This window comes from Coturnix japonica, chromosome 15 (genome assembly GCF_054131305.1).
Source record: "Coturnix japonica strain WE chromosome 15, WE-NBRP24, whole genome shotgun sequence".
Lineage (NCBI taxonomy): Eukaryota > Metazoa > Chordata > Aves > Galliformes > Phasianidae > Coturnix > Coturnix japonica.
This window is the reverse complement of record NC_140677.1, coordinates 16001167-16028893: the sequence shown is the minus strand read 5'-3', so window position 1 is coordinate 16028893 and position 27727 is coordinate 16001167. Positions and strand designations below refer to the sequence as shown.

The following is a 27727-nucleotide window of genomic DNA, read 5'->3' as shown; positions in this document are numbered from 1 at the left end:
CTCCCTGCAGTGAATGCTTGGGGTGCAGCTGGTAGCAGCAGGGGATGGTCCCCATGATTGCTGGGATGGGGAATGTGGGCGATGAGCAGAGCTGCTGCGGCATAGGATAGATGGGGGCAGCCCCCTGCCCAGCAAGGACAGCAGGTTGGCGATCAGGAAAGGCAGCAGGCAGCACAGAGGAAAAGCATCCACTTTATTACAGACCCTGGCAGCGCCTGAGGCAGGTCCAGGACAGCTTGACACTGGATGTTTTCATTTTCAGCAAAGGGAAAGAGAAGAAGGGAACAAAACGAACCAACCCTACTCATGGCTCTTTGGTGCTAGAGAACACACGTCCGTGTTGGCAGAGAGACGCTGTGGGTGAGAGGGGCACCAGCAGAGAAAGGGGGACCCACGCTGCCCCCTGCAAATGCAGCCAGGGGGTGCAGGTATGTCACCCCAGCCTGCACCCAGCAGCCCCATCCATACCCCCTTCCTGCGAGGGCAGTGGCCCCAGGAGGGATCAGTGCCTGGAATGTCGTGGTGCCAAAGGAGACAGGAGAGATGCACGAGGCCGGGGCCCAGGTCTGGCTCTACTCTTCTCCTCGCTCAGCAGCGATGGGTTCCTTGGTCCACTTCTCTTTGAGCTCCTGGGACTCTGTGTAGCCCGAGGTGAGCAGCAGCCCCTGGGTGCCCTCCCCTTCAGCAGCAGCTTCCAGGTCCAGCTCTTCGAAGGAGGAGCCGCTGGCTCCAGACTCGCTGTAGCTGTGCTCGCTGCGGTTGTCGGCCTCCTCCCGGCCACGGCTGGTGGGGAAGGGCAGCAGGACTGAGGTGGCCACCGAGGTGTCCCTGCTGTCAGTCGTGGCCTCGATGCTGATGGAGCTGGCCTCACTCATGGTGTCAGCCCCTGGGATGGAGAGAGAAGGGGAGGGTGTGAGTGCTGCGGAAGGAGGGGGAGGCTGGGTGCCACACCAGCGTGCCTCTGAAGCCACCAAAGCCTGGAAAGCAGAGCAAAGCATCATTTGGGGACCACCTGTAACCCTTGCGACCTGACCAGGCAAGCAGTGGGATGCCGGTGACCTCGCTTGTGCCATGCACCAGGGCCTGACCCCCCAGCTTCCCAGAGGCTGACAGCGTGCAGGGGGATGGGGCTGGGTGGAGATGACCACATCCCTCCCTGCTTTCTGCCATGGGCACTGCAGTGTGTGTGTCCTTCCTTCTTCCCCAGCTCCCTGTCCTCTGGCTCCCTGTGGTGACTCCAAGCTGCCCCATGTGCCCATGGGGATGGAGGAATGAAGGTGATCCCTGATCCTCTCTCAGTCATTGGCACAGGTGCTGCCATGGAGTAGCATAGGGTGGCCATGAGCAGGAGGAGGGTGCCCAGGGACTGTGAGCCCCCCCAGGCCAAGCCCACCGCCCCTCCCTGTGTCACAATCTCATTAGCTCAGTCGACAACGCAATTAGGGAGTCGACAACGAGACAAGAGTGTCAGATTGAGACCGGCAGCTGAATGTTGTTGCCGGAGCAACCAGCTGGGAGACAAAGCCCTCCTGTAAAACATTAATAATTTTTAATTATGACATCACAGATTCACGTTGTTAATTATGACAACAGCATCAAACATCAGCCAACCTCCCTGCAGCGGCTGCGCTCCCTGCTGGCTGGAGCTGCCTTTTCCACCTCCTTCCTCCCATCTCCATCTTCATCCTCCTATCTCTCCACTTAGGAAGAGAGCACAGCAGCGATAGCCCAACCAAAGGTGCAGGAGATCTGGGTGCTCAGCACCCTGCCTGCCTGGTCCTGGTATCAATGTAAGACACATCTCCAACCCCCCCAAATGGCCAGGGTGTCTGGAGCAGAGCAGGGAGCAATGGGGACAGTGTGGGTGCTGCCCAGCCCACCCTGCAGCATCCCTGGTGCCTGTGCCCCAGCCCAGCATGGTGTCACCATGTGGAAGGCAGAAGGAGCACAGCCAGTGCTGACAGATAGGGAGCATCTCAACATGGAAAATACATTTCCTCTATGTTTTAATAGGTGTTCAGCAGGTCCCGGGGAGGTGCTCACAGGGATGCCCCTGGCCAGACAGGTCAGAGGAGAGCCTCCAGGAAGGGACTAAAGGGCCATGAGTCCAATGGGATGAGTCCCATCCGTGGCAGAGGCAGGCTCAGCAGCACTAGGTCCCACTGCACACCAGGCTGGGAGGAGCAGCTGGGGATGTCACCGCAGCTGGGGCCCACTGGGGTCAGCCAAAGGGAGGGCACTTTGTGGGGACCACTGCAGGCTTTTGGGGCTGGGGATGGGATGTGAAGGGAATGGTTGGGATGCACAGCTCAATGCATCCCCACTAAGCCTATGGCTGGGCACTCATCCTCCAGGACGTGGCACAGCAGTGACTCCTCTCTCCCTCTGCATGAAGCCTGAGAGCTCCAGGTGTCAGGCAAGGCTTCTCCAGGTCTCTACCTCAAAAAAAGTCAAATTTGGTCAAAGACTCAGTGTGGTACCAGTGCTCTGAGGTAGCTCAGACACAGCCCACGGCAAAGCTCAGAGCGTGGTGTCAGGGCTGAAGCTGCATCAGTTGTCCCCACCACAGGTTCCTCGGAAAGCTGAGGGCAACGATCCTGCCAGGCCCTCCCCTGCCTGCACAGCATCTGTTCTGTGCCAAGGGGGCTGTTCTGGCTCCAAGCTGTCGTGTACCCATGCACTGCAACATACAAGAGAAGACAAGCACCGGCTCGGGATGCTGAAGATGGGTGAAGGCAACCTACGGCTGCTGGCGCTCTGCTCTGAGAAGATGGCTGTCCTCACCCCCAGCTGCCTCGTCCCTGCCCCGCTCCGAGGGTGACAATAAATAGCCACGCATCCCTTCAGCCAGGCGCTTTTTCCCTGTTCTGTCACTTCAGATCATGTTTGAGCAGCCCCAGCTGGCACATCTGCCCAATGCAGCAGCCGTGTCCTCCTCTGCACAGGACAGGGCTGGCCTCAGTGTGCAGGGTGAGGGAAGGAGCCATCGCTCCTGGGGATGGTGGGCATCACCCTGGGGTGAGCACTGCCCTGGCTCTGCTCCCATGGGCATCACTGCTGCTGGCAGCCCTTGCTTCCAGGAGCATCCACACTCACAGCTGGTGCTTCCCTCCTGCAGCTTCCCCTTCCATAGCTGGAGGGAAGATGCAGAGCTGGCTCAGCCCTTTGGGAAGCAGCCCTGAGTCTCTGGGCAGGGCCACATGCACCCAAACCATCAGGGTCCATGTCAGGAGGGCCACTTCTGCTTGCTTTTCCTCCATGTGCTACGATGGGGCAATGCTGGAGTGCACAACCCTGGCACTAAAGTCTTTGAAAACAATTAAGTAGAAAATAACTAATCATGATTGACACTGGACCCTGGAGAGCCATCAGTCGTTGCCACGACCTCAGTGATGGCCCAGGAGGGACAGAGCTGGAGCAGAGGCAGCCACACCACCCCACTCATTGCACACGTGCTGAGTGTAGCCGTGCTCAGAGCAGCATCCAGCATCAGCTCCGTGTGTGCAGGGCTGGAATGCTCCAGCTCAGGCCCAGCAGCACAACCAGCCATTGCCTTGCTCAAAGCCAGAGGCACCCAGCACCTTGCAGGATGAGCCCCAAACTTGTGGGGTTTCCCCTGTGTCTGCTATCAGCGAGCAGTTTCTTCGGGCTAATATCTTGAAGTCTGCCTATGCTGTGTCATCGCATGTATGATCACACGTGCAGCGTGACCCTGCAGTGCTACCAGATTGGCACTGGCACAGGCAGGTGCTGGGGGCACGTTTGGGGCCATGGCACAGACACAGCACAGGCAGAGCGCCCTGAAAACACCACGACTGCAGGAGCTGGGAAGCCACTCCAATTAGGCTCTTCATTCCGGTGCTAAATGGACAGAGCTCTCGGAAAGCAATTCCCAGGCTTGCTTTTACGACCGACGCAATTAAGAATTAAAGCGATCCAAAACCAAAGATGTGTAAAAAGATTACCAGACCAGGAGCGAGGCGGCGAGGCGTTCTCCAGCCGCCGCACGCGCTCATGTTTCTTTCATGCTTGTTAGGCACGTGTGGGTGCCCGGTGGGGCCGTGGCCGGAGCCCTGCCTGCAGCCCACAGCCCACAGCCTCCATCACACTGCGTCCTACAGCCATGTGAGCACGTGGGCTGGCACGGCAGCCAGCACTTTGGGTTACTATAGCACTGCTGTTCCGCGCCCACAGCGATTGTGGTCCCTTCCTGTATAAATACACCCAAGCTCCAACAGATCCTTGCGAGCAGATGCTCTCGGGCAACTCCACCACCAGCTACAGAAACCTGGTATTTAAGTTCTTCACAATCCCAACATGTAACAGATGAAGATGAGATCAAGAAAGATGTATGTGACAAGGAGAAAAACAAGCCCAGCTGCAAGCAAACGCGTCGGCACCCAGCTCTGCTTTCACAGCCACAGGCCGGTGGTGCTGCAGTTGCACCAAGAGCAGCTTTATCCCCTGCCACCAACAGGACCGTGTGCTGCTCAGGCCACAGCGTGCCCCCAGGACACTGTGCCACATTGGGATGAGGTGAGCTGAGCCCTGGGCAGGAATCCAGACACAGCACAGGCCCTCTCACCTCCTGCACAGAACGGCCAGGACACCAGGAGCCCACCAGCAGGGCCGTGACACACAGAGGAACAGAGGAGCCCATGCACCAGCCGTGCTACCTGTGATGTCTGTCTGGGCATCTTCAGCCTCGGCTGCTGCCCTGATCTTCCTCTCCAGCTCCTTCATCTCAGGCACGTAGAAGTCCCCTTGGCGGGCGAGGGGGCACACAAAATAGATGCGGTCCTCCTTGTAGATCTCAATCCTGGGGTGGGCACACAGCTTCCTCTCCTAGAAGAGAGCATCAGGTTGTCAGCTTCCATGCACTCCGCCCCACCCCACTTGGTTTGGATCCATCTGGCACCTCGGGCAGGAGCCCCAGTGCCCACCACCCCACATCCCCCCCGAGGTGCCCTATTGGCAGCCCCTCAGCACAGTAGGGTGCAGTCCCCAAAGGAAAGCTGTTCTGGGGGGTTTTGGGGCACCTGCAGCTGCCTGTCACATCCCCATGCCTGCCTCTCAGCAAGGACCCACGGCAGGCGTAGCGTTTCTCTGCTAATTAATATAATCCAGAAGCAACAGCTCCAGCAGCTCCTTTCAGAAGCAGGAGGGCAGGGGGTTGGAGATGAAGCCGTGGCATTTCAGACAGCCTCCCCTCCGCCTCTTCCCCCACTCCTCCCCACGCCTGCCCCGCTCCACCTGGCACAGCACAGGCTGCTTCCCGCTGTGTGAGCAGGGCGAGCACCCCACAGTGCTTGCTCTTTTTCTCTGTTTTTCCCCTTCTCGGGTCCCTGAGGACCTTTCCTTATTTCAGGAGCTCTGGCACCAGCAGCACGGGCCGGCATCCCGGTGCTCACAGCCCGGAGCTCCCACTCGCAGGCAGGTGAAACGCAAACACACGCAGATCAGCACCGTGTTAAATAAAAGCAAGCCAGGCTGTTTTTAGCAACAGAGCAGGGGCGGCTCATCTCACTCCTGCTTTTTAAGCAACAAGCCAGGCAAGCATCCTCCCCACCACTCTGCCCCTTGCTCCACCAACCACAAGCCCAACTTCAGCTCGTTTTGCTATTTTCGGTAACTCCGACACATACCAGAGATGGAGATTTCCAAGATTCACAGGTTTCTTGGCTGCATCCAGCTGCCCCCCCCACCACTTAACACAGTCGGGGATGGCACAAAGGATCTCAGAGCAAAGAGAACTCCACCGAGTCCATTGTACAAGCAGCCCGAAGCCCCAGGGTTGCAGGCAGGACTCCAGGATACCAAGGATGCTCAATACTTGATTTCTTCCCAATTCACCCAGGTTCTCCTAATGCAGCTGGAGGGAGATCTCTGCCCATGCTGGGTGGCAATGAAACAGGCACTGGGGATACTGGTGCTGTGCCTCAGAGGGATGGCAGAGCTGGCACGTGGGCTGCAGGATGCTGTATCTTGTGGGATGGACACTGGGATGTCCATCCAGCTCCAAAGGGATGTGGGGCAGGGCACAGCAGCAGCACTCTGCCCCCACTGCTCTGAGCAGGTGGGATGAGCTCACCCCTTTCCCAACTGCCTAATTTATGCCTCTGCAAATCAAGTTGCAATCTGGAGCAGTGGTGCCAGCCCCCATTGCTGCTGCTGCAGCCCAGAACAACCAGCCAATGTATGTGGCCATCCTGAAAACGAGGGTCCCCCAAAAACAGGGGCATCATGAGTCCAATGGCAAAGGCATGAGTGGGAAGTGAACTGAACTTGCAATAGAGGACTTTGTGGCCGAGAAGGAAGCCCCCTGGCTGGTGTGAGGCCAACAGATGGAGCAGCAAGGTGGACACAGAGCCCTCAAGGCAGATGAAATGCAGGCTTGCATGGGTGGAGGAGCTCGGCAAGGTGCCACCAGTGGGAGGCAGCGGGCAGAGCTTCTGGCAGGGCAGCAGGAGCACAGTAAGTGGGGCAGAGCGGGGACTCGCCTCTTCCCAAGGTCGTGTGGCACTGACTGTGAGCTCACCCTTCCTGCACTACTCACAGCTCCTTTCAGCCCTTCGCAGGGATCTGACGCATCACCTTTGGGAGGAAGGCATCAGATTTACAAAGAAATTATTTACTCAGAGGACGGTGAGGTGCCAGCAGTGCTGCTCAGATCTGGGGGTGCCCCAGGCCATGGAGGGGCCCTGGGCAGGCTGAGCTGAGGGGCAGGCAGCCCATGGCAGGAGTGGCACTGGGAGATCCCTTCCAACCCAAACGTGCTGTGATTCTGTGACTTACTGCATATGATCCATACAAGCCACACATGCAGCAAAGACCAGTGTTTCCAGAGTCCATGGGTTTGATGCTGACACATACATCTGTTCCACATACACCAACCTTCTGTTCCACATGGAGCCAACCTGCTGTCCCATCTCAGGGGTACCTGCAGTACAAACCCACACAGAAAGAGCCCCAACTGCACGGAACTGAAGGGCCCCAAAATCAGGCACTAAAATTAGAGCTGGAGCTCAGCAAGCTGAAAGTGAGCCACCAGTCAGCCCTGCAGGGATGGTGCTGTGTGCCACATCCTCCTCCTCTCCTTGCACGCCCCACGCTCAGTGTGTCATCCTGCCTTAGCTCACACCAGGAGCACACTCTGCCATCAGGCCTGCACCGCTTTTGGCTCTGCAGGGCAGTACTCCTCAGCGGGACAAGAGTGGGCTCTGTCTCTGCTTTCCTCTCCCCTTCAAAGCCCTTGGAGCTGCAAAGCATTGCACAAACAGAAGATACTGTGACCAAGAAAAACGAGGGCTGTGGGAGCTGCGAAATGCCCGGCTCAAGCAGGGGAAAGTTTTTCATTTTCACCTCTGCAGAAGCAGCCCATCATGCAATTTACACCTCGCCCTCCTGGTGCCTCTGGGGGCCAAGGAGCTGGGAAGAGGCTGGTGTTGGTGTGGCTGAGCCATGGGACCAATTCCATGTGGATTGGGGGGTTCACAGCTCTTGAGATGCAGGAAACAGCCCCCCAGGGGGACTGAGAGCTGCTGGGAGCAGCATGGAACCATGGATGCTCCTCTGCAAGATGGACACAGAAATCCCAACCCTGCTTTCCTCCAGCCTTGCTGCACAGACACACTCAGAGCCTTTTCCCCCCTACTCACACAGCACCTGCAGGAAAAACCCTGCAGCATGGCCAGCACTACCTCCACCTGCAGAGAAGAGACCAAGAAAGTGCTGGTGCATGCATCCCTGTGTTGCTAGGGTCATAACTCATGCCCTCCACCATGGGACCTTTACCCACAGAAGGAAGAGAAGACAGAGCACATAATTCACAGCAAGGGGGTCCTCCCAGCATCATGGGCATTGGTAGCAACTAGTCCTGGAGCAGAGAGTTTCAGAAACAAAGCATGCATTGCATTTTTAATAAGTTTTCTTCCCCAGCCACCCCACTCTGCCTTGTCCCAGCAATGGGAGCCATTTCTCTATGGCTTCCTGGAGCTCAGCTTTGTGCTTCACACTATGCTCCAGCCCAGATACCCAGACCACAACCCTTCCTATCTGTCCTTCTCCCCCATCACTTCCACACTGCATCTTTCTGAAGGGGATTTGAATGTAACCACTGGAAAGCTCAAACACCAGGTTTTCATTATATGACAAGGAATCTGCATAAAGCCACATAACCTCTTCTCACTCAAGGAACGAGCTCTGCATTTCTGATCCCATCCCCATTACCTTCATTGCTGCAGGAGCACACAGCCCCAAGGCTCAGAGGAGCCCACAGGAGGTCAGGACCACAGCTGGAGGTGCTGCCTCCACTCGGCAGCACAGCTCCCCAGGGACCAGTGCTCTCCTTTCAGCCCTCATAGGATGCTTTTTCAGCATTAATCACAAAGCCGAAGAAGAGGTCGACGCGATGATCTCTGCCATCACGGATGACTGGAGCGGTGCTAAATTGCTTTGCTCTGTTGCCTTGGCAAGGCTGCCAGGAGCAGCAGCTGTGGCAATTTCTCTGCCTCGCATCAAGGCAGAGCCTTCCAGCACCTGGTTGGGGAAGGATTCATTGCTGGAGACTCCCACCCTACATGGGGCGTTACATGATGAAAAGGAGCCATTCTGAACCATGCATTCTCCATTAGGCTGAGATAAATCTACAGCACAGCGACACATCAGCCATGGGATGCCCAGCAGATCCTTGTTTCTTGTGGCAAAGGACCTTCCATGGCCAACTCACAGCTGAAAGCCTGAAGAGCTCTTAGTCCAGGTGGACACCGGTACCAACCCACATGGATTTCAGATCTGACATTTGAGTGTTTGCCCTTCTACATCACAAACAATGCTCCAGTTCTGCCTTTTTCAGTCCTCTCACATCCCTCATGAAACTCTTTTAGCTTCAAACTAAAGCCCAGTAATGCTTTGGGAGCATGAGCTCCCATCTGTGCCTTGCTGCTGCCTGCCCACAGCCACAGGAGATCTCAGTCACCACAGCTCGAGGTGGCAGGATGCTCACCCCGGTGACAGATGTCTCCTGTTTTAGAACTGGTGTTTTAAAGCAAGCCAAAGCCCCAGGACCAGGTCCTTTCTGGATTTTTATCAGCCTGAATAAGCAAACAAGAGAGACGTTTCCCTGCAGGGCTCCAAGAGCTTATACCTCTTCCCAAAAAGCTGACAATCTGGAGGCCAACAGGAGAGAGCTGGTGATCCCAGCAAGCTCCAGTGCAACGAGCAGATGAGCTCAGCCAGCAGAGCCCCAGAGTCACAGGCCACATTCAGATATCTGGAAGCTTCTCTTCTGCCAGCCCAGGATCGCAGCTTTGACTGTGCAGATCAATCAGATGAAAACAGAGAGATTAGGAAAAAGGACAGAGCCCAGCCAGACTTTGCCCTTCCAAGAGCCTGCTCCCCTCCTGCACTTGCCCAGCACCCCATGAGCACAGGGACACAGTGGGCAGGTCCTGTAGCCATGCAGACCCATCTCCTGAGCCAGTCAGCAGAGAGATACCAGAGCAAACCTGTCTCCCACACTGACCTCTTGATAAACTTCTGCCAGCTCACAGCCTGGTTATCAGATCTCACCCCAAACTGTGAATCCACACAGAATGAACAGCAGAGCAGCTGGCCTCAGCAGATGATGGATATCCACCTTTCAGCATGTGAAGGAGCTGCTGTCAGCTCCTGCCAGACATAAATCCCAGCCAAGAATGCCCGGACAGGGAGAAAACGTCAGTGCCCACCATGGGAGTGAACCCATAGCAGCCCCACACCAAGCACATGGCAGCCAGCCCCCGGCCATGCCAGCAGCCACCAGACCCACATCTCAGCCCAACAGGAAAGCACGATGCAATGCCTTCTTTCCCCCAACATTTTCTATCTAACCAGAACTGAAAAATCGCAAGTTAGTCACAGTGCAACTGTACCTTTTCTGGACATCAAAATGCCATTACTTTCAAGTCTATTATCTCGCTGCTCTGCGGGTTTCAAAGCAGGAGCTTCACAGCAATGGAAAGTGGGGCAGCCGGCGTTGGTTGGGAAGAAGCAGGATTTCTAAGCAGCAGCTTCCCATTTGTTCAGGTTCGTTTTGCTGTTTCACGAGGCCAGCATGGCTGGCAAAGGCTCAGAGGGGTACAGAGAAGAGCAGCCCGGGAGAAACTCATTAGGCCTCTGCTAAAATAATTGTGGAGGGACAGACCCATGGATTAATTGACAGGCTGGTGAGGAGGGAAGGCCCAAAGGTTGGGGATGGTGTCAGTGCCTGAGAGAACTGGAGCCACCTCAAATGCCTGATGAGGAGCTGACTGCATCCTCCGGGATGCTCTATAAATACATTCTGGGGAGAGGCACGTACAGATTGAGTCGATAAAGAGATCTGACAGAAAAGCACTGTAGTATTTTACTCTCCCTCCTTGCCCAAGGCGAGCATTTCAGTGCTCTCTCCCTTGGACAGCCACATGAAATATCCCTGCCTTTCTCCATGATCATTAATCCTCACTGCAAAGGCAATGGGGGAGCGGATCTTTGTGCCTGAGCGGATCCATCTCTGTGACAGTTTCGCAAGGCTAAGTCTTCAGAAGGCTGCAAAGTTGAAGTTTGCAAAGCAGCAGCTAGGAAAGCACGGCAGCTTCCGCTCTGCTCCCTTCTAAGGGGTGACAGACCAGCCACAAAGCTCCATCTTCCAGGTCGCAGCCTCTCCAGGGCTGGAGCTGGGGATGAGCTGGCTCAGTTTGTGCTGCCAGCCCCAGCAGACCAGCTGTGCACATCTTACATGTCACTCACACTGCCAGGATGCCCCACAGTCACAGCAAGGAGCAGCCAGACACCTCCCAGCCTGGGACAGGGCATTTCATACCATGAAGACCCCATGAAAGCACCCCAGCGAGGTGGTGATGGTGGTGCCACAGCAAAGGATAAGGGCAGGGCAGCCTTGTCCACTGGCAGCCCGCATCCCATACAAGCTGCTGCCCCAGCTGAGACATGGCTGCAGCTGCATCTTGGGAGCTCCGTGGCCGATGCTCACACTGAGTCAACGAGAAGTGGGGAAAAAAAGGTGATTTCACACATGAGACAGACAAAGCGCGGAGGCAGGGAGCCTCTGCAACTACTGGAGCGCAAAGCTGGCCAGAAAACCTCTTTCCTGCTCAAAGCAGCGATGCCTCAGAGCTGCAGTTTTACACCTGCCCCCATGCAGCAGAAGCAAAGCAGGGGAAGGGCGAGTGAGGTGGAGGTGCCTGAACAAACCTGGGATGTGAAGCGTGCTCAGCACTCGGCCGTGGGTCAGCCATCCACCCGCCAGGACGCTCAGCAAAGTGACAGCAGATGAGCGGTGGCCTGGGGCTGCCAAATTTCCCCCAGAGAAGTGGGAAAGTTGGGAAGCCCGCTGTGAATGGCAGGAGACGTGACGCAGAGCCCCAGCTCCCCATATGTTCCATTAGCCGCACAGGAGGAGCGCGCTGCTCTGCAGAATCAGGTTAGAGGCAGAAGCTCACTGCACAGCACTGACCCCAACATGGGTCAGGAGGTGTCCACGGCACCACACAAGCCCTCCAAGCTCTTTACCTGCAGGAGAAGCAGGGCCCTTAGCTCCCATGGAGCAGGCATCGTGGTGTAGGGGGATGCTTGCATGGCAGCACAGAGCCCTTGGATGTCAGGGGAGGATACAGAGGCTTAAGGATGTGGCATGGTGAACTATTCCCCCAAAAAAGCCCTTTCACCTTGGCCTCGTGCATGCTGCAGCTTGGGCCTCCTTTGGTACTGAGGGCTTGGGGCACTCATGCTCACAGAACAATTGCTAAAAACATACAATAAATAGAAATTGCCGTGAACGTGTGAAGTGATGTGATGTGACACACAGCTGGGGGGTGCCAGCTATCTCCAAGCCTCGCTGCAGAGCAGCAGCCAACAACCAGCTATCAGTGGGGGATGAATGCACCCACACTGACATGGAGATCATCAGGCAGGACAGGGAGCACGGAGGGGCTGGGACTGTGCTGTGCCACCTGCACTCAACTGGGGTCCAGCAGTGCTGGGCACACAGCACCGGAATGCTGTCACACTGTCAGTGCTGGAGGGGAGATGGAGGGGAGAAGAACTTTCATCCTACATTCTCATAAGGCCAAGTACACCTTCAAAACACCTCCCCCAGAGTACAGCCCCCTGCCCCATATCCCTGCCAAGCCCCAGGCCCACAGCCTGTCAGTGTCAGCACTGGTCTCATCTCTGCCATTAAAATGTACTGGACATGCTGAACCCTCTGTGACTCTCCAGGACTTTCTTCCTGTTTTGATTTGATGCACAGGGACCACTTTACCAGAAGCATCCAACCATCCCCTGTATCCCTGGGGCTGCCTCCCAGCACACGTGGCTTCATGGGAAGTGCTGGGAAGAAAACTGCCAAGGCTCAGGACTGGGGTCACTTCAGCCACCCCAGGCACTGCTCATCCCTGCAGGACAAACAGGAGGGGACAGGGGGACATGCACTGGTTCCCAGCTGCAATATGACCGGCAGCAGCCAACCCACACAGCCTGCAGCCCCCGGCGCTTGCACAAAACAAGTTGGTATTTTACAGGGCTTCATTTGCAGAGCCTGAAATAAACAAACAAAATCAGCTGGGAGAAGGAATTTCAGCAGGAAAATGTCACCATAATTGAGCGCTCCGTGCAGCTGCCAGCCCTCTGACCCCAGCTCCTCTTGCACAGTCCCATAGAAAGGATGCTCTGCGGTTCTGCCTTTAGAATGCAGACGGGCTGGGATGGGAACACAGCTCTGAAGACAATCATTTATAATAACAAGCAGAAGATTGACCTTGGCAAGGCTGAACAAAGCCAAAAGCCGTAGCAACAGGGGTAAAGGAAACAAAAGAAGTAGGAGACACGCATGCACCCATGTAAGGTGCTGGCACTGAGACCCAGCTGAGGGTTCCCTCTGCAGCCAGAGCAGGTCACACGAGGGAGGATGCGCCCTGAGAGCCATCAGCACCCCACAGCAATGAGACAATGGCTGAAATCAAGTGTCCTCTCCTGCAGGTGGCACTTCAGAGAGGCTCCTGAGCTCAAAATGGGCCAAAAACAGGCACCCAGAAGAGCTTGGAAAGTATATCAGTGAGGTTTTACAAGCTCTGTACATTCAGTTATCAAAGAGAAGAGATGACTGCATCCTAAACTACCTCATCCAACAAGGGGAACAGAGCTCAGCTAACAGGCGCTTCAAGCCAGTTGGTAAAGGAATAATGAGGTTCCCTGGCTAGCAGCAGAAACAAGGCATGAGTGCAGCCCTCCTAGCAGCAAGAGCAACAACTGGTAAGCACCCTGGGGTGCCCTGAGGATGGAGCAGGAGCTCTGTGGTACTGCAGAGTGTTTGCTGGCTTGCTGCACACTGTTGGTACTCAGGAGCCACAGGGACAGTGAGAGCACCTCTCCTCCCTCCCTGCTCCACCTGCACGCCAGCCTTGGTTAGAGCACACACCTCTACCAGCCCAAGTCTCCTATCCAAAATCCCAGGGAAAGAGGGCTGCTGGCTCCTGCAAGCACCTGGGGCTGCAATTAGTGCCTGTCTGGCTGCCCACGGAGCCCTGGGGACAGGCAATGCCAGGCTGCCCACTGTGCAGGGCTCGTCAAAGCGGTGCATGCAGCCTGCTGCAGAGAGCTAATTAAACCTGAGCCAGAATAAACACTGCTTGAAATGGCAGGAGGTCGCCGTTTAATAACCAGCTCCCTGAGCTGCTAAGGATGGTCACCCCAGGGATGGGCTCTGTGTGGGCTCTCCATCACCATCCCAGAGTGGCTGAGGGCACCAAAGAGCAGCCGTCAGCATGCTCAGGACCAAGCACAAAGCCAGGAGTGGGCTCAGACCCCAGCTGTCACCTGCCCTAGGCACAAAGCCCTGGCCCAGGGACACTTCAGCCACCTCATGTCCTGCATTGTGCCAGCCCAACTGCCTTCAGTCTCTCATGAAGAGAGATGTCTCCTTCAGATTTAACTGTTTTGGAGGCAGAGAGGTCAGGGTTGAAGCCAAGGTGAGGTGTGCACTGCAGCACAGCACCCTGTCCCACAGTCAGGGAAGGACTCACCCACCTGATACTCAAGGGCTGCTCCCACCATCCTGCTCCCCCAGCCCTGGCACCTCTTTAAATCATTTCTCCATTCCTCAACAACCCCAGAGCCCTTTCCCTATCCTCCCTCCCACACCTCTTCTCTCTACTTCCCCTTCTCATGACTACACATGAACCAGTTCCCTTGCCCACTCTGCTCTGTCGCTGCCCCTCTGCATCCCCCAGATGCTGCCAGGATCCTGCACCTCACTCCTGACCCCAGCTCTCATTAATAACAGCCATGCTGCTTAAAGTGGGCGCAGTGTGAAATAAATAAATAAAGCAGAGCTGTCTCACTGCTGTCTGGGGTTGCTCAAGGGAGCTGGGCGCCGGGGGTGGGATGAAGGATGCTATTTGGAGAAGCTGTCTCCAAGGCAACCCCCATTCCCAACACAAATCGGGCACAGGTCGCTTGTTTCCATGAAAGTTTCCCCCTCTCTCCTTCCCCTTCCCCAGCCAGAGCCAGCACCACCTGCAGGTGGGAGCAGGATTACTTACGGGTCCTGGCCAGGCAGCACAGAATGGTACCAGCATCCCAAGCCAGGCTCGGGGCTCCTCCCATTGCACCCTGTGACTCACTGAGGCTGAGCAATGCTCTCTTCCCCATGAACCCAGCACAGTGGTGGTGCTCATGTTGGAGGTGTGCCTGAGGCCAGAGTGTTTGGTCTGGTCCAGATGGCAGGGACTGAGATGTGTCCCCTCCTTTCTGAACACTGCTCAGCATGCAGCGTGGGATTTCAGCTGATTATTTTATTTCAGAAGTGGCTGCTCTCCTTAGAAGCTGCAGGGTGCTCCCAGCACGACCCATGGGTCCCTTTCCAGCCTCAATTCCAGGCACAGATGCATCCACCAGCACCTGTCCCCAAGCAACAGGCTGCCCTCCCCACGTCACCAGCCTGCTGCCCCCTCCCCACACATCCCCACTGCAGCCACACGTCCCTCACAGGGCTGGCAGCGCTCTCTACACCCCCACACTGAAGCAGCCAGCAGATCCCTGAGAGGGGACAGAAAGGACAGAGCATGAGGAGGGGGACAGGAAAGAGTACACACATCACAGAGCATGGCACAAGTGGTGGCAGCTGGGGTTTGGGCATCCCTGGGCAGACACCATCCCCAGGAGCACAGCCAAGGGCTGGCACCCATGCAGCGGTCCCGCAGCGTGGCGCAGGCTGGGAGATTCACACAGTTCTCCTGCAGGGCTGGGAGTTTCGCCAGGAAAAGCAAGTTTATAAATAGTGAGCTTCAACACGAACAAACGAAAGCGACGGAACTCGACAGCCAGATAAGCCGCAGGCTGAGCACCATCTCCACCCCAGCATCCTCCCCATGGAGGGAAGATGTTCCTCTTCCTTTCTACATGCAGCAACCAGGACCTTCTACAAAGCCCCAGCCTGCAGGTACCACGTCCCATGACGTGGGACTGCTCAGGAACACACCTGCCATGGCTGCACTGGAGGAGGACAAGGACAGGGAGCAGGGAGAGCAACCGCTGCTCACTGCATGACACTCCTTGCACCACCACTGCTTACCTTGATGTAGGTGTCCAGGGCTGGGTGCACACGGTTGACTGCGAGATGGATGGACAGCGGTGTGGTGAATGGGAAGCTCGCCATGACCACGTGGCTGGGCGTGGGGAAGGTGAAGATCTTAAAGCCGTACTTCTGGAACCTCCTGATCTGCTCTTCTGATGGCTTTGCATCCCCCTCGCTCAGGATTCGGCCGATGGCAAAGCGGCATTTCTCAGGAGACACCTGGTGGGGGGACAGAGGGACAGGGCAGCTGAACTTCATTCAAGACTCAGGAGATCAATACATGTGAAGCTGGTACCTGCTCCTCACAGTGCCTGACCCAGCCTCAAACCAGCTGTGCTTTCCAGGACAAGAGTGCAGTGCAGGTACATACTGGGCGCTCAACACTTGGCAGCCATGCAGAAAGCACATCTCACAGCCTCCATCACAACGGGGTGGGGAAACTGCATCACAGGGCTCTCACACCTCCCCTGCCCCTCAAGCATCCTCCAGCACAGCGTGAGCAATGGGACATCCCAGAGAGGAAATGAGCACAGAGGATAAGAGGAAAAACAAGAGCAGAGAGTCAGAAGCAGCAGCATCGCTCCACAGGCAAGATGGCTCACTCTTGCCCTCATGTGCTGCAAGAAGGAGCTGCAGATGAGCTCTGTGTAGCACTCAGGGAAAGGCTGGAACAAGGAGATTCTCCTCCACAGTGCAACAACTCCTGGTTTGCTGCATCGGACAACAGATGAGTGGCATCTGTAATATAGTAAGCCAAGCTGTTCTTGGTCTCCAGTGCATCACAGGATCCCTGTTGTGGATGCAGGAAAGACCCAGCCTCCCCAAATCCTTGCACAAGAACAGATCAGTGGCAAGAAGAAAGGTTCAGCAGACACCCAGCTGCCCCAGCTATGGGGTCAGAGCAACAAAAGGCAGAGCAGACACTGGGCAGAGACCCAAGGAACCAGGAAGGTGACTGTCTCTGCTCACTGGAAGTTCTACAACCAGCCCAGTGCCATGTACAGCATCTTCAGTGCACACAAAGCCAGGAAGTGAACCTCCTCCTGGGCCACATCCCCATCACAATGCAGAGTCGAGACAACAGGGCACCTTGTTAGAGACACACCCAGGAAGATGTGTAAGGAACAGCTTCCTTATGCACAAAGCAGTGACTATCTCCCCCCAGCCTCATGGGCACTCTTAAGGGTGGGAATGAACCAGGGAGCATTTTGGCCTCATCCACCAAGCGCTGGGGCAGGGCTGGGTGCAGAGCACCAGCTTGCAAGGGATGCCAGTGCATGCCCCAAACTGAACTTGGGCAGAAGCACTGGGCTGGAGCTGAGCAGCAGCCTGCCAGCCACATCCAGCCCCTGCTGAGCAGCTATTTTTGTCCCTGCCAGAGGTGGGAGAAGCCCTTTGGGTTGCTAAATATTGAATTAAAAAGGAAAAAAAAAAAAAAAGAAAAAGGGAGTATTAATATTAATCTTGTCCATTAAGATGCTTAAAGCGCTGCTGGCAGGGGTTCTGCAGCACTCAAAGATACCAGCAGTGTTTTTCCTGCTCTTGCAGCCCTGCCTTCCCTCCTCCAGGGCCACAAGGCAGCCCACAAGCAGGGTGGCCAGAGCTGCAGACACCCAGCAGGGGCCCAGCAGTCACCCTCCCCTTCCTACCACAGCACCAGGACCAGCAGACTGTCACACTGTGAGCACTGGGCCCAGGTCTGGTCTCCCCAGTGCCAGGAGCCCAGTGAAGAGCCACCAAGGGGATGAAGGCTCTGGAGCATCTCTCCTGGGAGGTGAAGCTGAGGGAGCTGGGACTGCTCAGCATGGAGAAGGGGAGGCCCGGGGCCTCTTGTCTGTGTCCAAAAGTCCCACATGGAAGGGGAAGAAAGGACAGTGCCAGGCTCTGTCAGTGGTGCCCAGGGGCAGGAGGAGGTAATGGACACAGCCTGGAATACAGGAGGCTCTCCCTGAGATTGCACCACACCCCCTGAGCTGCCCTGGCAGATGCATGCAGAACCATCAAAGCTCAGGTGCATACAACATTGAGATGGCACCTCCCGCCATCCCAGCCTGCTTCTTCTCTGCCACCCATCCCTCTGCTGACACTTGTGATGCACAGGCAGACACAGCCTGCAGGGCAGCACCCAGCACAGCCCTGCACCCTTCCAGCACAAGCCTACCCGGAGGCCTTTCATCCTACAGCAAGTTCCAGCTTGCTTTGCTTTGCAGTTACAGCGCTATTTCATCAGCCAAGAGACCTCACCACAAGCCCGCTGAGAGTTCAGTGAGAAGACTCAGGGGACTAAACAACCACAAGGAAGCTCAGAGAGAGCAAGAGAAAAAAGAGGAGGAGTATGGATATGGATCCAGCAAACCAAAGAGACCACTCACTTTGAGATTGTCCCTGGAGGTGCTGAAACAATACAGCAGTGTGTCACCTGTAGCGACATGGTTTATTGGGCATGGTGGTAACGGGTTCATGGTTGGACTTGGTGATTTTAAAGGTCATTTCTAACCATAACGATTCTATGACTCTCTAATTCTATGAGGCACGGAGCTGGGATGACAAGCACCAGGTTGTGCCCTGTAACCAGAGCAGACATAGGGTCTGGCTGATAGAAGATGCCAGTGACAGCAAGCTTTGCTCACCTGACACATCCCCACAAGCATTATCCAAGAAACCCTCAGCTTCCAGGTGCCTCAGCACACAGATCACCCTCTGCAGGTCTGGAGACCTCACGAGCCCCAGTGCTCACCAAAGCAGGACAAGCCACAGGTGCCGCTCGGCACCATCAGGGGCTGCCCTGCCCCAGCCTTACCGTGTGCGGGTTGTCATAGTAAACACCAATGGAGCAGAGCTTCGAGGAGATGCTGCAGCCATCAGTGAAGAGCTGCCCCGACTCTCCATAAGGGCCCACCCGGAACTTGTAAGCCAGTGTGATGCTGCCGACGGGCGGCGAGCCGGCACTGACCACCACCTCTGTGAAGAGTCCTGAGTAGACAGCAAAGGCAAAGATGGTGAGCAGCAGCAGCACGACCAGCACGGCGATCAGCCCCAGGAGCATCCAGTCGGACATGATGGATTGGTGGTGCCACATCTGTCCTGCGTGCTGACAGAGAGAGCAGAGAGAAAAGAGGAGAGTACTAAGGCAATGCTTGCACAAAGTGCTCAGTATATAAACCCTGTGCCAAGCTCCCTTGTTCCAGCCTGGTCACCAGACACCAATTATGTTGTTGTGGTGACGCCCAGCAATTAAGTGGTTGTGGGGGTGGGGATAGAAAGGCACTGTCCTCAGCACCAGGAACCATCCCCAGCACCAGGAACCATCTCTCCTGGTACCAGAAGCATACAAAACAGCCTTGCCTACAGCCTGTTCCCATGGGGGATCAACAAACAGTGAGGCTGCATCATTGTAAAGTGATCATCTACACAGTGCTGGGCTGGAGATTATGGCTCCATAACCAAATAAAGGTTATAAAGGCCGTGGGTTTCAGCACAGGATTTGCAAAGCTGAGCAAGGATGGAACTGGTTTGGGGCTGATCCCCATGCATTGGGATCAGAGCAGGAGGCCCAGCTGGAACAGCATCCCTATCACACTGCACTGCAATGCATTGCTGCCCTTCAGTCCAGGTGGCTTTTATTCATCTCCAAGTTCACAACCCGAGCCTTCCTGTTGTGCCCCACATCCCACCTCCCCGTGCAGTGCAGCAGCCGGGACACAGCTCACCTTCTCCCCAGCACAACAGCCCTGGGGAGCACATCCAAACCCAGCACAACAGAGCTGTGTGTGCCGTGCCCTCCCTCAAACCACAGCACTGACGACGAGGGTTGCTTGAAACAGCCCTATGGGATTCCTGGCTGAAGCAATGCTTGAATCCCATACTGCAAATAAACACTCTGCCTCAAGCTTGCTGTGACAAACACGCTTTGTCCAAGAGGAGCTTTCCACCTCCAACACTGTTTGTGCAGCTGAAGAGGAACCACATCGTGGTGGGGGGGCTCAGCACGGGGCTCCCCAGCCCCACTCACCTGCGAGCCAGCCACGTTTAGCTACGAGCTGCACATCATCTGTCCCCTGCACAGCCACAGGCCCCACAACTCTGCAACAGGAAAAAATACATGTCACTGCTTCCTGCCCAGCACAGCGGAGCAAAAAACCCATCGGGACGCAGAACCGCGTCCGACCGAGCCCGATGCTCGGCGCTGCCCCACGCGTGAGCGGGATTAACGCCCCCCGAGCCCCGCTCCCTGCGGCCCCGCACGGGGACCCACGCGTGACAGCGAGGCCTCGCGCCAGGCACGCACACGGGGGAGCAGCGGGTGCGGTTCCCCGGCGGCCCCGCATCGCAGCGCCGGATCCACGCGTGATTTCCGAGGCCCGGGGCCGCCCCGCTCCGCGCACGCGTGGGATTCGCCGCGTCTCTGACCCCGCTGAGCCCGGGGCGGCTCCGGGCCGTAACGGGACCCGGGCTGCGAGGCCGTCCGCCCCGCCGGGCCTCCGCCAAACCCCGGGCAGCCCCGAGCCGCCGCCCGCCGTCCCGGAGGGGCCGGAATGGAGCCACCCCCGCGCCGTCAGCTCGGCCCGGCCCGACCAAACCGGGCCCGGCGTCCCACGGCCCACACCGGAGAGCGCCGCAGAGACAACAGGCGGCCGGGCCGGGGCGGGGAGCCCCGGTAGAACACGGACAACCCCCGTGGGCAGCGCGGCACCCACCTGGGCCGGGCGAAGACCCCACGGCACCGCTCCGCGCCCCGGCCCCGCCCCGAACCGCCCCACGTTGCTCCGAGCCGCCCCAACCCCGCACGGAGCGCGCCATGGGGCGGGGATACGGCAAGGGGCGGGGTTGCCCTATAGTTATTAGGGGAAGCTGCAGCGCCCTGCGTGGAATAGTGCCCCATGGCGGGGGGCGGCAGAGAGAGCGTCACCCCGAGTGATGCCGAATGTGATACAATGGGAGATAAACCACGTGAAGGAAGAACAGGGAAATTGTTAATTGTGTCGTTTATTAGCCATAATGCCCAGCATGGCCTCCCCCTTGTTGCACTTGGAAACGTGTCCTGCTGGAGTTGGGGCTGGACCCCAGCACAGCATGAACCGGGCTGCGGGAAGGAAGGAATGGGTTGGGTGCTGGGGAAGGGAAGCCCGTGGATCCAGGCCCTAAAGCTGCCCACCTCAGGAAAGGCAGAGAAGAACAAAACTGACAGTGGCATGAAGGAATTAAGTTTTATTGGGATGGATTCAGATGACATTACATAGGAAGGGGAGATTGTACACGGCTGCTCCTATGGCATCAGTAGGGCCGGCTGGTGATGTTAACTGATATACAGGAACAGCTGAAACATTCCTGTCTATCACAGAGTGCTTTTTGCCATGGGTTTTGCTTATCGCACTCGGTGTGCGGCAGCGCCTGGAGCAGCCCCGGCCTTTACACTGCACGGTACTATTGACACTGCGACTGATTTATAACAAAGCCAAACGAGACACAGAAATAGGGTGGGGAAATTTATTAGGGGATATAATAAATATATATATATAAATAACATATAAATAAATAATATTATAGAATATTATAGAATAAACTATATAAATAAATATTATAATAATACACGGTGCCAGCACCGTAGGCTGCACGCTGCTACTCCTGCAGCATCAGCAGGGCCGGCTGGTGATGGGCCGGGCCCGACGTGGTACCCGGGAGCGGCTCTGGCCCTGGTCTGGCCCTCGCCGCCTGGACCGTCTCGTGCGGCGTCTTCGGGGCCGGCTGTCGGTCTCCGCAGCCCGATGATGGAGAGGCGAGCGGCTCCTTGTCCGGGCCCGCGCTGGATGTCTGGATGGGCTTCTGTGGGCTGTTCTGGAAGCCCTGGAGGACCCCGGTGCTGCCGCTGTGGTGTAGCTGCAGCTCTGAGCACCTGGGCTTGGTCTCTGCCTGCTCGCACGGTGTCTCTGGGGCCGGCTCGGAGATTCTGGGGCCCGGCGCCGCAATGGAGAGCGGCTTCTTGTCCGGGCCCGCTGTCCCTGCCTGCACCTGAGGTTGTATCGCAGTGCAGGGCAGCGCCTCGAGGACCGAGATGTCCCCTGGCTGGCTATCAGGGCAGCATTATGGGTGCTCCCACAGCAACCTAGCGACTCATGCCATGAGTCGTCAATGCGATGTAAACGCAAGCAGAGCCTCCTCCTCCATTCTGGCCTGCGCTGGCTGGACAGGCCGCTGCTCTCAGGCACATGAGAAAGGTTAGCTGGTCCCGATTGTTCCCGGCTGGTGGTTGTAGAGCCTTGGGGTGGTGACAGTCCCTGCTGGCTGGTGGTGCTGAGGCCAGCAAGATCTGAGCTGGTGCTGGAGGCTGTAAGGGGAGGCAGGAAGGTGAGCAGGATGGAATTCCAGCCATGGGGTTGAACTTGCTCCCATTTGTCCCGGGCTGGAGGGATTTGAGCAGGGCCGCTCTGAGCAGCCACTGCCAGGCCTGGCCTGGCCCCAGCCCAGCAGCACGCGGCTGTTTGCCTCTTACCAGTGCCCTCTCCAGCACAGCTGTCGCACTCCCAGCTCGTTGTGCCCTGACTCACGTTGGAGCAGCGGCGGTGTGTTCCTCGTGCAGCACAGGAGCTGCAGAGGAGCAGCTGCCAGGGCCTGTGGAAAGCAACGGTTTGTGGCCGTGAGGACAAAGTGTCCTGAGCCAGGGAGTGCCCGGCACAGCTCTGGTGCTCAGTCTGTGCTCCCCCAGCCCGTGGTGAGGCTGCGATGCCACGCAGAGCCCCAGAGGGCAGCTGAGGTCACTCACCCCTCTCCTGACCGTAATCTGCCTTGGGGGTAAAGGCAGTTGCTGGCATGGCACCGTCGATACCAAACTGCCAGCGCTGCATAGGTGTTGTTGTCCTCCCAATCTGCAATACTGCCAGAGAAGGCAGGGAATGCGATGAGCACTCACTGAACCAGGACTAAAACTAACCCATGAAATCCATCCCCATCCACCTTATCCCTGCTTCCAGCTTCCCAATGACACTGAGGCCCATGTTAATGGCTGCCAAGGGCCAGGCCTTGCGGGGCAGTCCTTGGGTGGGCACAGCTCTTGTGCCCTCACATCTCAAGAGCTGGATGAAAGACACCAACCTGTCTGGGATATGGATCCCCATAGTCAGCAAGTCTTGAAGAATCGTCTCTACGTCTCTGCAGTAGGGGCATTGGAAGTTAAGATACCTAGAGCTCAGGGCCATTCCCTGCAGCAGAAACACAAGCAGTGTGGGTGTGAGCCGGGCCTGGTGCTGCTGAGCGCCTGCGGTGCCCACGGGGCCAGGGGAGGGCTCCTACCTGGATGCAGGCCCGGTGGAACCAGGCGCGTTGGCAGGCTGCACACACCATGGTGCTGTACGACCTGCTGTCACCTACAGGCTCCATGCAGATGACGCAGGTCGTGTCTGGTGCTGGTGCTGCCTGCACTGCCTGCTGTGGGCTGTGCTCCCTGCAGAAGGACCTGGGGGAAGATGGAAGGGATGGGCGAGGTGAGAAGGGCTGCGAGGAGGGCAGAGGAACGGGAAGGAGCCCCAGGCCTTGGCTCTGGCTCTGTCAGGCTGCTGGGAGGTGTCACAGCGCGTTCCTCGCTGCTTTGGCTGGTGCTGACAGCAGGGTTGGAGGCCCACAGGACACACCTGGCAGCCCTTACCTGAGCGCTCCAAAGAACTGGGTGACGCATTGACCCTCGTAGGCGCAGGGGAGATGGAAGCTCCTCTCGCATCCCGGCTCTGTGCAGGTGATGGTGGCCCCCGAACTGCCACAGACGAAGCAGAGCTGGAAAGAGCAGAGCAGCCCCATCAGCTGCAGGCTCAGGGCCTACGCAGCGGGCCCCGCACCTCTGGGCAGGGCGCAGGATGCGGGCAGGGCTGGGTGGCACTCTGCAGAGCTGCCTGGTGAACAGGGCTGGTCTGCAAGAGCAGGGATTTCTCCTGGAGCTGGGAGGAGGGGCTGGGATTGCTTTGTGGGGACCAGGCTGAGCTCTCCTGGCACCAAGCTCCCTGTTCCGGTCCAGTGCTCACCCTCTGCTTTGCCTCCATCACTGTGCGTATCAGGTCTTCAAAAGAGAAACGTGCCTCGTCATCTTGCTCGTTTTCACAAAGACCTTTGGCAAATCTCTGTACAGGAGGAAAGAGCACGGTTGAGTTAAGGCAGAAAGGAGGGAATCACTGATTGGAGGAAGGTGGCAGGAGACACGAGGGAACTCACCACACAATATTGATGGTAATACACTCCACGAATAATCTCTTTGTAGCCAAGGATGTCGGAGTCCTCATCCTGTAGGCCACAGAGCACACATGCTGGAGAGGAGAGAGTAACAGCAGTGAGCGCCTTGCGGGGCCAGGTGCCCCCGGGGGCTGTCCCAGGGGCTGCTCTGTGCCGGCTGTGCCAGCTGAGGGGCAGGGCCGCAGGCCGTGGATGCAGGGATACTTGGCTCTCACCTGGCTCTACCGAGCCGGCAGCCTCCTGTGTAGCCTCCTCTGTCTCCGCACGCTCAGTGTGCGTCGACCGCAACCAAGTGCAGAGTCTCTGTCCCATCACTGCTGGGCTTCGTCCTCTGCGTGCCAACCTATGGAGAAGCGGGACAAGGCTGAGCCCCTTCCTCCCTGCTCACCTCACCGGTTCGCACTGAGCTCGGCCTGAGCCCCGCAGCCTCAGCTCTGCTCCACAGCCCATACGTCACAATGGCCGTTCCGTGCCACCCTCTGTGACGCCATCACACCTCACGGGGCTGAGGTCACCCAAGAATGGCATCAGAATGGAACGGCCATTGTGACGTACGGGCTGTGATGTAGACGCTGCTGCAAAGGCTGCCTTCCCGCTGCTTGGGTGCCCTCAGCCCTGTGAGGTATGTTGGTTCCACAGGGGGTGGAACCCCCATTGTGACACATGGGCTGAGGAATAGACAAGAGGCTGCGGGGCTCAGTCCGAGCTCAGTGTGACTTGTGAGGTGAGCAGGGAGGAAGGGGCTGCCTGAGGCTGCTGACGGAGGCCGGTTCCCCAGCACTCGGGGGCCTGAGCTGCCAACTCAGCCTTGTCCCGCTTCTCCATAGGTTGGCACGCAGAGGACGAAGCCTGGTATTGCTGGGATAGACACTCTGCGAGTGCTCACTGTTGAAGCACACGATGGCCGACGGGACACAGAAGGCTGCCAGCTCAGGAGAGCCAGGTGAGAGCAAAGGATCCCTGCATGCAGCCCCCCACTGCAGGGCAGAGGGGTGTTGGGCGTCTGCCAGCAGTGGAGAGGGGAGTTGGGGGCACACAAGGGCTCCCCATCTGCTGCGGGCAGGACTTGGCCAGGGGAGCCACAGTTGGGCTTTGGCTGCCTGCTGGCACTGCTGGGCCTGCTGTGCCCCATCCCTGCAAGTTGCTCACTGCTGTTACTCTCTCCAGCATGTGTGTTCTGTGGCCGGGTGGACGTGGACCTCAGCATCACTGGGAACAAATACGTGATGAAGGGGATCTATTTCCATACTTTTTGTGTGGTGAGTTCACTCACAGTGCCAGCTTCTTTCCTCCAAGCAATAGTTTATACCATTTTGTCCTAACGAGATCATGCACTTTGCTCTTCTGCAGACATTTTCCTCTGGCCTTTTACAACGAGGAAGAGATGGAAATGCACATTTCTGTAGTCAAGACCTCATTCGCACGATGAAGCAGGCAAAGCAGAGGGTGAGCACTGGACCGGAACAGGGAGCTTGGTGCCAGGAGAGCTCAGCCTGGTCCCCACAAAGCAATCCCAGCCCCTCCTCCCAGCTCCAGGAGAAATCCCTGCTCTTGCAGACCAGCCCTGTTCACCAGGCAGCTCTGCAGAGTGCCACCCAGCCCTGCCCGCATCCTGCGCCCTGCCCAGAGGTGCGGGGCCCGCTGCGTAGGCCCTGAGCCTGCAGCTGATGGGGCTGCTCTGCTCTTTCCAGCTCTGCTTCGTCTGTGGCAGTTCAGGGGCCAGCATCATCTGCGCAGAGCCGGGATGCGAGAGGACCTTCCATCTCCCCTGCGCCTACGAGGGCCAGTGTGTCACCCAGTACACTGGAGAGTTCAGGTAAGGGCTTCCAGGTGTGTCCTGTGGGCCTCCAACCCTGCTGTCAGCACCAGCCAAAGCAGCGAGGAACGCGCTGTGACACCTCCCAGCAGCCTGACAGAGCCAGAGCCAAGGCCTGGGCTCCTTCCCGTTCCTCTGCCCTCCTCGCAGCCCTTCTCACCTCGCCCATCCCTTCCATCTTCCCCCAGGTCCTACTGCTGGGTCCATCGTCCGCGTCAAGCATTGGAACCAGCATCAGCGCAGGACACGACCTGCATCATTTGCATGGAGCCCATGGATGACAGCAGGTCGTACACCACCATGTCCTGTCCAGCCTGCCAACACGCCTGGTTCCACCGGGCCTGCATCCAGGTAGGAGCCCTCCCCTGGCCCCATGGGCACCGCAGGCGCTCAGCAGCACCAGGCCCGGCTCACACCCACACTGCTTGTGTTTCTGCTGCAGAGAATGGCCCTGTGCTCTGGGCTTCGCTGCTTCCAGTGCCCCAACTGCAGAGACAGACACGCATTTGTTCACAACTTGCTGACTGTGGGGATCCGAATCCCAGACAGGTTGGTGTCTTTCATCCAGCTTTTGAGATGTGAGGGCACAAGAGCTGTGCCTGCCCAAGGACTGCCCCGGCAGGCCTGGCCCTTTGCTTCCCATGATTGTAGGAGTCAGCTTCGTGGAGAAGGTGGAAATGGGGTTGGGCTGGATTAGCAGGGATAGTCTGGGTCAGTCTTACTTAGGTGTCGCCAAGTTTTAACCACATTCTCTCTCTTTGCATCAGAAGTCCAATGTGGGAGGAAAACGATGCCTATGCATCTCTGGGAGGAAGACATAGGTGCTGTGATGCCAACGAATGCCGTTACCCACAGGGCCGGGAACAGGCAGAGGAAGTGGGGTGAGTTACCTCTGCGTGGCATCGCAGCCTCACCACGGGCTGGGGGAGCACAGACTGAGCACCAGAGCTGTGCCGGGCACTCCCTGGCTCAGGGCACTTTGTCCTCACGGCCACAACCCGTTGCTTTCCACAGGCCCTGGCAGCTGCTCCTCTGCAGCTCCTGTGCTGCACAAGGAACACATCGGCGCTGCTCCAACATGAGTCAGGGCACAGTGAGCTGGGAGTGCGACAGCTGTGCTGGAGAGGGCACCGGTAAGAGGCAAACAGCCGCGTGCTGCTGGGCTGGGGCCAGGAGAGGCATTGCTCAAGTCTCTTTGGCCCAGGATGGATGGGAGCCTGTCCCATCTCGGGGCTGGAGATCTGTCCCATTCACCTTCTGTCTCTCCTTACAGCCCACAGCACCAACTTGGACAGCGCTGGCCCCAACTCCACCAGCCAGCACGGACTGCAGCCATCTCAGAGCTCTACGACACCAGAGAGCAGCAGCTCCAGCAGCACCATCCAGGCACCATCGGGGCCAGATCCCAGTTCCCAGGTGCCTGAGCTGATCTCCAGACATCCAGCGCGGGCCCGGACAAGGAGCCGCTCACCTCTTGATCGTTGGGCTGCGGAGACCGACAGCCGGCCCTGAAGACGCCGCACGAGCCGGTCCAGGCAGCGAGGGCCAGAGCAGGGCCAGAGCTGCTCCCGGGTACCACATCGGGCCCGGCACATCACCAGCCGGCCCTGCTGATGCCACGGGAGTATTATTTATATAGTTTATTTTATAATCTTATATAATATTATTTATTTATATATTATTTTTATATATATATTTATTATCTCTCCTAATAAACTTCCCCACCCTATTTCTGTGTCTCGTTTGGCTCTGTTATCCATCACTCGCAGTGTCAATAGTACCGTGCAGTGTAAAGGCCGGGGCTGCTCCAGGCGCTGCCGCACAGACGGCTCAAGGCCTGGCAGGAAGCAGCGGCCCTGCTGATGGGGAAGGCTGAAGCAGACAGCAGAGCGCTGCCCGGGAGCTGGGCAGTGCTGGTAGAGGCACAGTGTGTGCTGTGCTGTCGGTAACAGCAGCACAGCTGCACGCTCCGCTCGGTGTCGCCTGCTCGAGCTCCGCCGACTGCCACCATTACGGGTAGGCCCGGCTCGGCCCCGCACCACGCATGCGCAGACCCGCACTCCGCGAGGCGTAAATAGCACCCGTGC

The 27727-nt window shown here is 57.4% G+C and overlaps 3 protein-coding genes across 5 annotated transcripts; 1 reads left to right on the top strand and 2 right to left on the bottom strand.

Annotated features, from left to right (window-relative positions):
- Positions 1-176: 176 nt before the first annotated feature.
- Positions 177-20363, bottom strand: TEX264 (testis expressed 264, ER-phagy receptor). 2 transcript variants are annotated; one of them, XM_015874621.3, is made up of 6 exons: positions 20308-20363; positions 19623-19693; positions 18411-18701; positions 15608-15829; positions 4677-4845; positions 177-886 (listed from the first exon to the last, which is right to left on the bottom strand). In XM_015874621.3, exons 3-6 carry the CDS (start codon positions 18687-18689, stop codon positions 573-575), a joined length of 984 nt encoding a protein of 327 aa, XP_015730107.2. In that variant the 5' UTR covers positions 18690-18701; positions 19623-19693; positions 20308-20363; the 3' UTR covers positions 177-572. The 2 variants fall into 2 exon arrangements, with proteins under 2 accessions (XP_015730107.2, XP_032303163.2); XM_032447272.2 differs by lacking the exon at positions 20308-20363 and adding an exon at positions 20021-20164.
- Positions 20364-21220: 857 nt separating this feature from the next.
- Positions 21221-24479, bottom strand: LOC146758391 (uncharacterized). Its single transcript, XM_085516090.1, has 9 exons — positions 24380-24479; positions 24213-24258; positions 23807-24167; positions 23620-23715; positions 23250-23374; positions 23061-23202; positions 22539-22806; positions 22371-22481; positions 21221-22325 (listed from the first exon to the last, which is right to left on the bottom strand). The coding sequence occupies exons 1-9, from the start codon at positions 24477-24479 to the stop codon at positions 21244-21246; spliced, it is 2331 nt and encodes a 776-aa protein (XP_085372216.1). The 3' UTR covers positions 21221-21243.
- Positions 24480-25525: 1046 nt separating this feature from the next.
- LOC107319606 (uncharacterized) lies at positions 25526-27662 on the top strand. Of its 2 annotated transcripts, XM_085517109.1 has the most exons (5): positions 25526-25991; positions 26083-26189; positions 26408-26521; positions 26655-26773; positions 26914-27662. In XM_085517109.1, exons 1-5 carry the CDS (start codon positions 25569-25571, stop codon positions 27150-27152), a joined length of 1002 nt encoding a protein of 333 aa, XP_085373235.1. In that variant the 5' UTR covers positions 25526-25568; the 3' UTR covers positions 27153-27662. The 2 variants fall into 2 exon arrangements, with proteins under 2 accessions (XP_085373235.1, XP_085373234.1); XM_085517108.1 differs by having other exon boundaries at positions 26655-27191.
- The last annotated feature ends 65 nt before the right edge of the window (positions 27663-27727 follow it).

Bases quoted from the DNA above. Each gene is read 5' to 3' on its own strand.
- TEX264 (XM_015874621.3), bottom strand. From the start codon at position 18,689: ATGTGGCACCACCAATCCATCATGTCCGACTGGATGCTCCTGGGGCTG. The intron at 4,846-15,607 runs GTAAGCAGTGGT...GCTCTCTTCTAG, and splicing joins CCCTGGACACCTACATCAAG to GAGAGGAAGCTGTGTGCCCA. The intron at 887-4,676 runs GTAGCACGGCTG...TCTCCATCCCAG, and splicing joins TGCCCAGACAGACATCACAG to GGGCTGACACCATGAGTGAG.
- LOC146758391 (XM_085516090.1), bottom strand. From the start codon at position 24,479: ATGGGGGTTCCACCCCCTGTGGAACCAACATACCTCACAGGGCTGAGG. The intron at 23,375-23,619 runs GTGAGCACTGGA...TGCTCTTTCCAG, and splicing joins TGATGGAGGCAAAGCAGAGG to CTCTGCTTCGTCTGTGGCAG. The intron at 22,482-22,538 runs GTTAGTTTTAGT...CTTCTCTGGCAG, and splicing joins GATGGGGATGGATTTCATGG to TATTGCAGATTGGGAGGACA.
- LOC107319606 (XM_085517108.1), top strand. From the start codon at position 25,569: ATGCGAGAGGACCTTCCATCTCCCCTGCGCCTACGAGGGCCAGTGTGT. The intron at 25,992-26,082 runs GTAGGAGCCCTC...TTTCTGCTGCAG, and splicing joins TCCACCGGGCCTGCATCCAG to AGAATGGCCCTGTGCTCTGG. The intron at 26,522-26,654 runs GTGAGTTACCTC...TGCTTTCCACAG, and splicing joins GAACAGGCAGAGGAAGTGGG to GCCCTGGCAGCTGCTCCTCT.